Raw genomic sequence first — 12,302 nt, 5'->3', positions numbered from 1 at the left:
TTTTATGTAAACACAGTGTGCTTAATGGTGTTGCTAGAAGACATGAGTCTACTTTTTTCATTCTTACTCAAACTAAATTTTGCTCCAGAATAGACTGAGGTTGAAACAAGGAGAAGGGAAGTGGAATTGGCTACGTTTTCAGATACAAAGCCATCATTACCAAAGTAATGAAGCAGTGGTCTATGCAAGCTTTGGAAGGAAGGTGGCATCCTTTTGAGGGTGCCAGTGCAAGGGAGGGCAGAGGGGGGTCTGGCTCTGTGCTGCCCCTTCATTCACATCTACCTATGAGGCATGTGCCTTTGATTCAAAAAAGCTTGTTGATAGTAGTCTGACTTTGTCTCACAACTCACTGCTGGAAATACTCTTTGCTCTGCATTGCGTGGTATAGGAGGGTGTCCATAGCGCAGCCTAGCATTTATTTTGTCTTGAGGCAGACTCTGAGATGACAGCCCTGTTCCTTTGGTTGCATGCCCCTCCTGGGTATTTGATCTTTCTATGCTGGTGGTCTACAGGTTAAATGTCACCAAAAAGGCTGCTTTCTCCTCTGCAGGCTGTTTCCAGCAGCAAAGCATCTCTTGGATGCCCCCTCCAAGAGGCTTTATCTGTTTGGCTCATGCATCTCTAATGCTTTTATTGTGTCATTATAGCGCAGCAGTGATCAATGTAACAGGTCTGGTAAAAGATATGAAGTGCATTCTGGTCAGTATTTTGATATGCTGCTCATCTTGTGAGAGTTGTGGAGGACACTTTAAAATCAGAAATGAGAAACACTCTCAGTGGCTGCACACTCGAACGTGTAGTGGCTTACTGCTGGTAGGACTGGAATTCAGTTTGCCAGCACAGCTTTTCTTCTCTTGAGGTTTTTAGTACTGGTAGCTTCTTTGCTTGGAAAAAGGATGAAATGTAAGTCTCAGAGTTACTGAAATAGCACAGAGTGCTTGACAAAAGTGAGGCAGAAGTAGGCCTTTATGCTCTATTAAGCTATGTATAGACATTTTTCTCTTATTCAGTTAAGAAGTAGGGCAAATGTTAACAGGGTAGTAGTAGTTGATGTAATTTTATGAACATGTGGGAAACTTGGTTTTGCTGCAAGGATGAATTTATTCAGAATCAGAAATTAATTCCTTTATAACCATAGGATAGATAGGGGTATTTGAAGCTTTTAACGATAATTATATCTAATGAAAAAAAAATGCAGGCATTTAACATCTTAAATGCCACTGAAAGGCCCTGGAAGACAAACCCCTGTGGTATTTAACATCTTAAGGTTTTTGTTTATAAAAAGACACATTTTTTGTGCATGTCCTCAAAACCAAAGCTTTCAGGCAGGCATACACACACTAGCCCCTTCCTATGCCCAGACATACTTGTTAGGGAGCACCACTGCAACATTTGGCCCTGTACAAATAATAGGTCCTTCAACAGCTGTGCCTGTGGTAATGCACATACTGCAACACTCTGCTGGAGGATGGGGGCAGAAAGAGGAATTTGCAGTTTTTACATGCAGAAACCATGTGCCTTTCTTTGCCTGAGCCTGCTGAAAAGGCAGACTGCATATCCAAAAACCAGTATTATAAAAATGAAAAAATAACTCATGAAAGAGTGTGATGGATATTTTACCCTAATAACTAGCTCTGTGCTCTTGGGTGAAGTATTTACTCAAAAACAATTGTTCTCTGTTTATATTCAGCAAAATACAGTAGGGTCTTATTTAACTGCAGTCTTTCAGGAGATTGCAGAGATGGGACTTAAATGGATAGAGGCCCATGATGGAAACACTGAAACTTCCAGGATGTTGCAGACAATTGAAATAATACCATCTCAGTGACTAATGGCATGCTCCCAAGAACTTAGGAAAGAGGTACTACAGGATGCAGGCTCACTCAAGCAGATGTTTCTTAGTCTGTGCTATATTTAGATCAAGAAAAGAAATCTGCTGAGTGAAACATTTGCCTGTCAGGGATTCAGAATTTTATTTCCCTCTCTAATTTTAATTCTGATAAGACACAAAGAGCAGATGAAAAGAGTAGAACCTCCTTCTGTGACTGGATTGAGTTTTGTATGCAGTTTTTCTCTCCGTATGTTAGAGCTGTCTTGCCGCTGGATAAAGTTCTTACTGAGATCAGAGGATTTGATGGTTTGTTTAGGGAACTTCATGCTACTTCTCTTACAAAGAATAGAAAAAACATGACTGGAAGTTGCTCAAAAGTTCACACTGAGAGAAAGTTAATAGTTTTTTAAAGATGAGTTTGTGGTTTTTTCCCCACTGGATTTTTGTTGCCAAGCTCTCTTTTATGGAATAACGTGTTACTGCAGAAAGTCATTGCCCTGTAAAATCTGTAATTCTGCACTGCTGAACATGTATGGGTAAGCTCTAGTCTCTTTTCACCCCCTGCTGTAAACTGTTTGCTTTCTTTTTGCTTTGCTGTGCAACCTTGTGCAGTCTTCAACCTTAATTTTGTATCTAAAAACAAGGTAATTTATGTAATTTCCCGGGTTCATTCTGGTTTGAAAGCTGCAGAGAAGCCAGCTGGCTACTGCCACCCATTAAGAATTAAGCTTCTCTCAGTACACTGCATGAATTTCTATTCAGCTTTAGTAACCTGACAGTTTTATTCATCTGTGGTGGCTTTATCATAACTTTTGTTTATAAACACATAGATTATTTTGAGGGGAAGATTTTTGTCAGAAACTTACTTGGTGCATAAATGAAAAACGTTTATTTGGCAATGTATTAGAGTAACTTCTGCTGTGGAAGTGTCACAGAGCTGTTTAGTCACTTCAATGGCTTAACTTGTTCCACTTTCAACAGTGTATGAATCACAGCTAGGCAAGTAATGCATACTAATTACTCTCCTTCTCTTTCTGCACTTTTCATAAAATGTTTTTGCTTCCCAAGCAGTGCACAATTCAGCTCATGGGCTACGCAAACACAGGGTATTTTTGAGCCCTTTGGTACCGTGGGGGCCAGATACACGTGTATAGTGATGCCATGCTGACCAGGCACTAAGCCAGTCACACTTGGTTGTGCTGGTGCCCATGTCCTTCTGCTCGAGTCAGGTGGTGTTGCCTTGAGCTGGCTGTGCAGAGGGAAAGGTCTGCATGTCCTCTGTTGGCTTGGTCTCCGGCATCCAGGGTGAGCTCTGAGGGAATTATTCACATGCACAGTACCTCACCAGTCCAGCACTTGTAGGTTTTGTTGCTTCTGCCAGATCTCCATCCAGTTATAGAAGTGGCTGAAGTGTATGTGAAGAAAAAGAAATGAAGGGGTGAGGTGTGTTCCTTGTAGAGGTCTGACACAGCTCAGCTGCAGAAGGCATGTTGTTAAAAATTGAAGTCACTCTCAGACCTGTCTTGAGCTGCAGTACGGATACTTGTAAGGGACCCAGGGGCAAACTTGATACAGTCTGAGAAACTCAAAATTATTTAATCCCAGTTTCTCTGTAGCAAATATCTGTGTAAATTTGGCCTTTTGTAGGCAGCCCAGTAAGGATGGAGTGTATGTAAGCATGTAAAGCCAGCAATGTCTTCCAGCCAGCACCAAGCACATCGCAGATAACAGCAGTGTTGCTCTCGAACGTCTGTATCTGTGCAGTTGCAAGCTGTACTGTACATACAGCTCATTTGGAAGGTCTCTGACTCAATTCCCTATGTTTATGTCTCAGGCATAAACTTCACAATCTAAGAGAGGAATAAATGCGTGTCCTCTGGGCACTGAGTGAAATTTTCAGGCTGTATTTTTCGGCTTCTTGCTCTTAAGTTTCATTCATTTCCCAGTTAAAGTTGCATTCCAAAGTACACATTTGGAAAAAAAAAATTGGATGCTGCATTGGGTTATGCTGGAATGAATGTTGACGAGTGCTTCTGACCCACTTGTAAAGTTCTATTGATTTATGATCCTTTTAATAAGAAAGACTGCTGTGCTGTGGTGTTTACAACTGTGGAGTTGCATTCAGGTTTGTGACAAGCATTATCTTTGAAGCATATGAGTAGTCAGAATAACAGTGTGTATGAACACACAGAGCTGGTTTGGGGAGAAGGGGGTAGTAGATTCATAGAAAAGAGTCTGGTTAAATCTCTTTAGTTCATCTTAGTTGTGAAAACTTACCCTATAGCTTGGTTTACTCAAAACCTACAAGAGGCATATAAAGCTATGAGGTGCCAAACCTGGCATTTGATTTTAAAATAAAGTTTCAAAGGAGCTAATTAATCAAGACCTGGAATCGTTCACTGAGTTTTCTATTTTAATGTATTAGTTAGGAAACCTTTATGATCAAAACATACATAAACAAACAGCAGCATGAAGTGGCTATTTCTCTAGAAAATGTTTAGCAAAGAAATAAAGAAAGCATTCAAGTTTCTCTCTTTTGAGTTTAAGCCTGTTTTGATTGCTTAGTTATGTATTTTAACAATGTTAACCTTTTAATTAGGTTCAAATGTCTCTAAAATTTTCAAAGGCAGAGATTAAAATGTTGTCAAAAGATAACACTTTAAACCTTAATACTTTTGATCAGATCAGGGTTATTCTTTTGGGATAAAAAACAAACTCTTGTTCTTGGAATAGCAGCATTTGGGATGGGTTGGTAAAATAGACAGGAGGGACTGGGTTTGAATGCTTCCTGTAAGAGCAGCTGTTCCAGTCTGATGATGTTGCTGCTCATGGGAGTGTTGCAGGACACAGCCGTGCTCCTGCTGCTTTCTTTCAGTTCCACAATAGATGGCTAATGGTTTGCTGATGAGTGACTTTCACAAAGAGCCTGGGATGCAACAGTTTCCATCATGGTATTGTGGAAAAGAACACTGTAGGGTTCTTCACGTGACCAGCAGTGATACCTGTCCAGCAAGTACCTAGGGATTTTTGTGTAAGCTGTGGTGCATGGGCATTTTTGAGCAGGAATATGTGCACATATGGGAAGCAGGGAGAAAGAATGTAGAATTAACTGGTAGAATTGCTTTTGATGATTTTTGTAGTAATACTGTGAAACTGAATCTGGGAGGGCAAACACCATCATGATGGAACAATAACTTCTCACATCTGATTTGTGTCTGTATTTTGTTTTCTGAAATGCCCTTTCTTTTTCCTTTATTTGAAGGCCACTGAAAAGTGTTATGTTGTCTGTGTGCAGTGTCAGCCTGGCAGTGCAAATTTGATGGTGGCTACAATACATCTCCCTTCCTTCCTTCCTTCCTTCCTCCCTTCTCTCGGAGAGTGTTACCATAGCATTTCTCTCCCAGGGACTCTCGCGCAGAGCTGCAGATGGGATTCTCACTATGAACTCTGTGCTGCTCAGTCGGATACGCTCAGTTCTGTAGAAGCAAAATGGGGAAGAAAGGGTGACTTAGCAACACGGATAAAGCTTTCCTGGTATTTCCAAGAAGTGAAAACCTTTTTTGAAACAAAAGCTTGTCTTCATTAATATGAGGATGGGATTTTTCTATGAAGAAAAACAAATCCTCTTTCTTCCTGCCACCTCAGTCTGTTTTCTCTTGTCCACGGAGATGGATTCAGAATAGTTGACTGCCTGATCCTCGGGCTTACATTTCTTGCCTTTTTCCCTTTCCTTTAGCTGTGGACGTGGCTTGAAGAGCTGCAGAAAGAACTGCTTGATGATGTCTATGCTGAGTCTGTGGAGGCTGTCCAAGACCTGATTAAACGTTTTGGTCAACAGCAACAGACCACTCTGCAGGTTACAGTCAATGTCATAAAAGAAGGTGAAGATCTCATCCAGCAACTAAGGTAAAACATATTTTTATTTAAATCTCTCCTGGTATTTATCAACTAAGGTAAAACATATTTTTATTTAAATCTCTCCTGGATGTTCTGTGAGATTCTTTCTATTTTGAGGGTAGAGATGATGAGTAGAAGATTTGACCTATAAATAAAACTTGTAAATATTTGGACTACAGGGATCTCTCATGCTGTACTGAAGGTCTCTAAACCTCTGTTTACAGGAAGCTCAGCTTATAAACACTGCTGCCACAAGAAGGAGATTTTGTTGACATAAGCTACCTTTTTGATAGAAGCAGTTATGTGTTTTTGTAGTCTGACATGCAGGGCTCCACTGCATTTTGAGTTCTGAGCAGCAGCCTTTTTATAAAGAAACACTTGAATTTGTTTTGCATACTGACAAGTAACTTCATTGTAGTGAAAGCCAAGTTTGTGGTCCATTTCATTCCAAAATGATCTGAATAAATAAATTTGATTCCCAGCTGCTCTGGTACATGTCTCCTTTCCTACAGGAGATTAACAAATCTGAATTTGCAGTTTCATACTCAGGTAAACGATTAAGTAATTTTTTTAAGGAACTAATTTTGATTTTCTTTCCTTGCCGGGAAGATTCAGGAAAGTAAATAGTTATCATATGCTACTTCCTTTCCACAGTGGCAGCATTGTCTCTGGTTTTAAATTTTATCCTTCCTGTAAATAGAATGTCTTTATGTGTTGAATTCGGCAAAAAAATGAAGGTAATTAATTTCCTAATGGTTTTGCTGAGTACTAGAACATAGTTTGACTTTTTATTTACAAAGATGTACCAACTTAACTTTCACGCAATATGGTTTGCAACCACTTCATCTGAAGCAGGCTTCTATCTTGTGGTCATATATATAGTGTCAGAATTGTATGGGATTTTTTTTTCCAATAATGCTCTTTTTTCTTCCCCCTCCCCTCTCTCTGCTTTGAATAGGGATTCTGCCATTTCTAGTAACAAGACCCCCCATAACAGCTCGATCAACCACATAGAGACAGTCCTGCAGCAGCTGGATGAGGCCCAGTCTCAGATGGAGGAGCTTTTCCAAGAACGCAAGATCAAACTGGAGCTGTTTCTGCAGCTCCGCATATTTGAAAGAGATGCAATAGATGTGAGTGCTTGCTCTCAGACTTCAGTGCACGCATTTCTCCTCTTGTCTAGGAATGTTTATGCTGACACTGTGTAGTTGCATTGGCATCTGGATCAAATGGCTGATAGACTTAATTCTTACCTGAACTGAGGCTTTTGTCCTGTGTGTGAAAGTGTCAGAAAAGCTCAGTGCTCAGCAGAGCTGAGCTTTTTGATTGGCTCTTGGTGCATCTTTAAACAAATGTTAGGTAAAATCATAAAGCATCAGTTACTTCATCTGCTAAGTTTAGCTTGAATATCAAACTACCTTGATATAACTAGTGTGCCTGCAGTTAATATGAGTAGGACTTGCAAGATGGTTTTGTACAAACCCTCTAAACTGATGCTTTGTAGCGACAACCCTCTTCTCTTCCTTTACCAAATCAGCAGTTTTCAGTTGGCAGCTGCGAGTGGTATTTGAAATTCTATCTTAATTACTGAGAATGTTCTATGGGCTGTCATTTTTTAAAAATAAAATTCTTTTCCACCTCCAAAAATAATTCAATAGCAGTTGTAGTTCTTCACCCCTGCAAAACTTCAAGAAATTTTGAGCCTGTCCAAACTTTGAAGAGGAGTTACAGCTTATCAGTTGAAAAGTTTGTTTGTGTGCAGGAGCATGTACACAAACAGACATGAAACTGCACAGGGAACTTTGGTTAGCAGAGTTGCTAACCTAAAAAAAAACCCACGAACTTCAGCTAAATTCATAAGACTTCATAAAATTACTAGTGCTGTACACAGTGAGTGAAACAAGTTGGTGCCTTATAAGGTTCAGGGTTATTCATTGTTAAATGATCTTGTTGAGTGTATAACAACTTACCTCAAAAATTCTGGAAACCAGGAGTTTAATGATAAGTTTGTCCCTTTGCTTGTGTGTAGTAAAAGCTGCCACAGTTGGTTATGAATGTCAAGGTAAAAGAGGCAGTCAGCAGAAAGCTTCTCAGGTTTTTAGTGATAGCGTCCTGGGTTTTTAGTGTTTTGGTTTTGGTATTTCTTCCCCTTCTGAAAATCAGGATTTGATGTCATGGCTGAAGTCTGGTTTAGCTAAGCACACTGGTAGGGGCAGTGCAGAAATAGACAGACACAGTTCCTTGATCCTTACCACAGAGGAAGTGAGTGTGTGCTGCACAGTAATAACAACTCTGCTGGAGAGGAAGACTAAGAAGGGGTATTTTTTCAATTTCTCAATTCAACTCTCTGGTCTGCAGAGAGTTTTCTACTTTGACTATGTGAAAGTAGCTTTTCTTCTTTGATCATGTGAGACTAGCCATCTCACATATGCTTACAATCCTTGCAGGAGTGATCAGCAGTGCTTGATGTCTGTGAGATATTCTCAGAACACTTTTTGTGAAGGAATGGCAGCTGTGTGGGGCAATGCATACCAAGAAATTAGAATGGAAGAATTAGAATAAAGGTTTGAGTGAAGTTCATATTAAGTTGATTGCTCTCTGTTGTAGGTTACATAAGCCAGGATTCTACAGCAGCAAAAGGCTGGTTGCAGGAGCTTTGCAGATATGTTCTAGTTTTCAGTTCAGGACAACATCTATATAGGTTGGAGTACTTCTGGTACTGCTACTTGATGATGCCCATAGGATTTTGCATCAGAAAGCTGCAAACCCTAACTTCATAGAAACATAGAATAGAATATACTGATTTGGAAGGGACCCACACAGGTCATCAAGTCCAACTCGTGACCCTGCACAGGACATCCCATGAGTCACACTATGTGCCTGGAAGTGTTGTCCAAACACTTCTTGACCTCTGTCAGGCTGCTGCTGTGGCCACTTCCCTGGAGAGCCTGTTCCAGTGCCCAGCCACCCTCTGGGTGAAGAACCTTTTCCTGATATCCTACATAAACCTTCTCTAGCTCTGCTTCATGTTGTTTCCTTGAGTCCTATCACTGGTCACGAGAGTGAAGATGTTGGGACCTGCCGTTCCACTTCCCCTCATGAAGATGTTGAAGACTGCCATGAGGTCTCCCCTCAGTCTCCTCTTCTCCAGGCTGAACAGACCAAGTGACCTCAACTGCTTCTCATACAGATTCCCCTCCAAACCCTTCACCATCTTTGTAGCCCTCCTCAGGGGGGCTATGCAAAGCAAAGCACCAGTTAGTTTGTCTTGGAAATAGAAATCATGCCTATTTTTGATTGATGGAGAGTCCTTCAAGGAAGAAAATTGCCCTGGCTGCAGAGTGGCTTCAGCAAAATGTTGATTGTTTTGCTGTCTCTGTACCATGTCCTCTCTGCTTCCTCAGCAGAACATGCTTCTCTTTTCCCTCTCCCTGAAGGCAGACGTCTGTTCGGAAATTTCCAGGAAGCAAATGGGGGGACTAGTTCCAGGTCAGTTGTTTGAAAGCAGAAGCTTTGCTGAAGTAACTTGATAATGAGGAGGAGCCAGATGTCAGCTAGGAATTTGCAGACCTTGTTTTGACCTTCTCCTTCCTCCAGGATTTTGTGTGACTGGTCCAGTCAATTAAGACTTGGCTGTAGGGGCAGTTAATTCAGGGGAGCATCCTGTGAGGACAGCTTTTCTCAAAGGCAAGTAGTGTTTCTAGCTTCTCTTACTGCTGCAGAATTGCACAGGCTAAAATGGGACAAAGGGTTCCCCTAGCACTGCAGGGTTATAGCCATGCAGCTGTTCTTCTGGGGACAGTGATGATATTTGCAGGTAGGGTTAATTGCCTTCTTCTCCTTACTCTTCCCTTATAATTTGCTGATAAAATACTTTGTTTCTTTGCTGGTAAAATACTTGGTTTCTTTTGTCCTACAACTTTTCAGATACTCATGCTCTTCTGAAATGGGTATAACTGCAGTGCTGCCTCTATTTTGCCCCTTGCTCTTGGCATATAAAATTGACCTTCTCTATCTTCAGCGTGATTTTTAGTGCCATTGTTGGTGAACTGTTTGAAGGACTCCTTTGTAAATGCCTGTATTAACTAAAGGCAAGAATGAGCAAAATAATGTAGGTGAAGATTCCCTTGCTAGTGTGATTAGAAGCATGAGGAAGGTGTGTGTGAACCCAGTGGGATGGTAGCACTGCTGGCAAGTACACATTCTGAAATGTGTTTTCTCATCTGTGTCTGCGCATTTTTGCCTGTCTGTAACTTACATGCCAGGGCTCTACACAGAGCATACCACACTCTTTTCAGCTTACAGCTTTATCTCAATTCTATTTTTGGACCATACTTACAAGATGCCTGTTAAATCACACTGCTGAAAAGATGAGGATGCAAAATGCTGGGGTATCACAGAAATCTAACTCCTCTCTCCTTCCCATTTTCCCTTATTTTTTTTTTCTTCTAAGCACAGTATTTACTGGGTCTTGATGAGCACTCAGTTGGTACCATAAATGACTTCTGAGAAGAGACCTGTGATTCTTTATTTCTTTCCCACACAGTGTGAAAGCATCCCTTCCATATTATACCCTGCTTTGTTTCCTGTCAGTGTTTCCTTTACATTTAATAGAATGTAGTGATGTCAGGCAGCTCAGAATCTGCACCAGGAACTTCTTGAAGACATGCTATGGTAAATTGTTAGTCTGTGTTTATGTTGGATTTTCCATTTCCTGAGAGCAGTATGAATTTGTGATTCAGTTACTTTAGAATTCTATTAGTCATTTGTTCTGTTTGTTTAATGCTGATTGCCTTGACAAAACTTTACAAGCAAAATGGGATCCTGCTTGCTTTGAAGGTGTTGTATGTAAAGCAAAACTTTAGAGGAAGCACTGAAGAGTGTGGGCAGAGAGGAATTAGTGAGTGCTATTTCTGTATTAACTCTGCCTTCAGATTTGCGCCGTGGGTGCCACGGCTGAAATAGACCACCTTGCACCACCTAATTACTGCTGATAAAACATGAGGATTACTGCCCTTGTTAGGAAACCTCTCTGTGATGGTCATTGACTACTTAGCTTTTGAATCAGTGTGGAAACATGCTGGCATTATTTATTTGAATTGTGGGCATCCTGATCTTTTGAAGGGCAAAGGATATTTCTTGTTCAGAGTGTGTCAAACTGCTTTAAACAGTATGTGTGCCATGATCCTGAGCATGGGGTTGGTTATATGAAATAGCATGGGAAAAGATATAATTCTTACTGGCTGTTTGTGGCTGTTCTTTGGAGGCATTATCAGTGAAACCTCTTGGCTAAGGCAACACACAGTTTTGACCCCTTGAAACTAGTTGTTTTTCCTATCAATTAAAGGCAATCTTAGGAGCTAGTGGCTACAATCTTTCATGATTATAACAATACTGACACAGCCACAGCAGTGCCATATTGTGAGCTTGCTGTGTTTTTTACTTTATTCCCGGTAAAATACACATTTATTTACCTAAATTCCCAGTAAAAGAGATAAAGTTTGTCATCTGTTCTGAATGGAGATATACTGGCTTTCCTTTTAAAACAGTGTTATAAATGTGCCATGTTGAATCCTAATCCTTTGTGTGATGGTGTTTAGAAAGATGGTGTTTTAATAGTGGATTTTTGCAACCTTTTTTAATGCTCAGATTTCTGTTTGACGGAGTCCAACTACAGATATTTCTTCAGGGTAACTTTTGAATGTTGTCAACTGACCTGGATGAAAATAAGATGGTAAATCTGTTTTCTAAGAACATTCCTAGTGCAGTGAATGAAGAATCAAACATTAGGTGACCTCCACTGCTTTTAATAATAAATGAACACAGAGTTTCAGAGAGAAGCTGGGAAGAGCAGAGCAGAGATGCACAGGAGCAGAAAAGTGAGGTAGCTGAAAGTAAGCAATTTCTCTGGCTGGACTGTCAGGAAAACCTGAAGTTTCTTTAAAATTTCAGATCAATTAAAAGAAAATTAAGAGTAGAAGAGGGTGATGAGACATGTTGGGCATGGGCCAAGTAAAAAGGAAATGAAGGGAACTTGTTAAGGATTTTGTGTGATGGGAAGCCTGTTTTTGTGTGTTTAGAGGGAAAGCCACTCACAGTGCTTAGGGACTCTGTGATGTTTAGAGCACATAGAAGATAAAAGGAGTTTCAAGCAATGGCTAAAAGCCTTGTCCTGTCTATCTTCCTGAATACTTTGGTCATCAGCTTTTCTGTTTTCAGTGTTACCCCTGACACTTGAATTTCTGCATGTTTTCACTTCAGCAGAGGTAGCTGAGCAGGTTTAGGGATTGCAGATAGCTACCTTAATTGTTTGGTATCTCCCATCATGACATGATGTAAAACTCAAATACTTAGTGATTCAAGTGGAAATTTTTTGCAGAACACCTTTAAAACAGGAAGCAACTCACTGATGCCACAATTTTAATATTAATTGCTTGATGTGTCCATTTTTTTATGGCATCATGTGAGCGGAATGGAAAAAAACCTTCATGAGAGATTGTAGCAAACTACAGAAACTTTATACAAATGATTTAACTTTTCTAATCTCCCCAGTTCTGCTTTTGTTTTTCCTAGA

General features: G+C 40.3%; 1 protein-coding gene across 2 annotated transcripts in view; it reads left to right on the top strand.

The window, feature by feature from the left end:
* The window catches only part of TRIO (trio Rho guanine nucleotide exchange factor), a 245,030-nt gene that overhangs the window by 116,031 nt on the left and 116,697 nt on the right, over positions 1-12,302 (top strand). For both annotated transcript variants that reach the window (XM_063162709.1, XM_063162720.1), the window contains exons 12-13: positions 5,568-5,737; positions 6,687-6,861. In XM_063162709.1, the coding sequence (XP_063018779.1) occupies positions 5,568-5,737; positions 6,687-6,861 (345 nt within the window). The remainder of the gene's footprint in view (positions 1-5,567; positions 5,738-6,686; positions 6,862-12,302) is intronic.

The sequence above is a fragment of the Melospiza melodia genome, chromosome 1 (assembly GCF_035770615.1).
Source record: "Melospiza melodia melodia isolate bMelMel2 chromosome 1, bMelMel2.pri, whole genome shotgun sequence".
Lineage (NCBI taxonomy): Eukaryota > Metazoa > Chordata > Aves > Passeriformes > Passerellidae > Melospiza > Melospiza melodia.
This window is presented reverse-complemented; position numbering and strand designations above follow the sequence as displayed.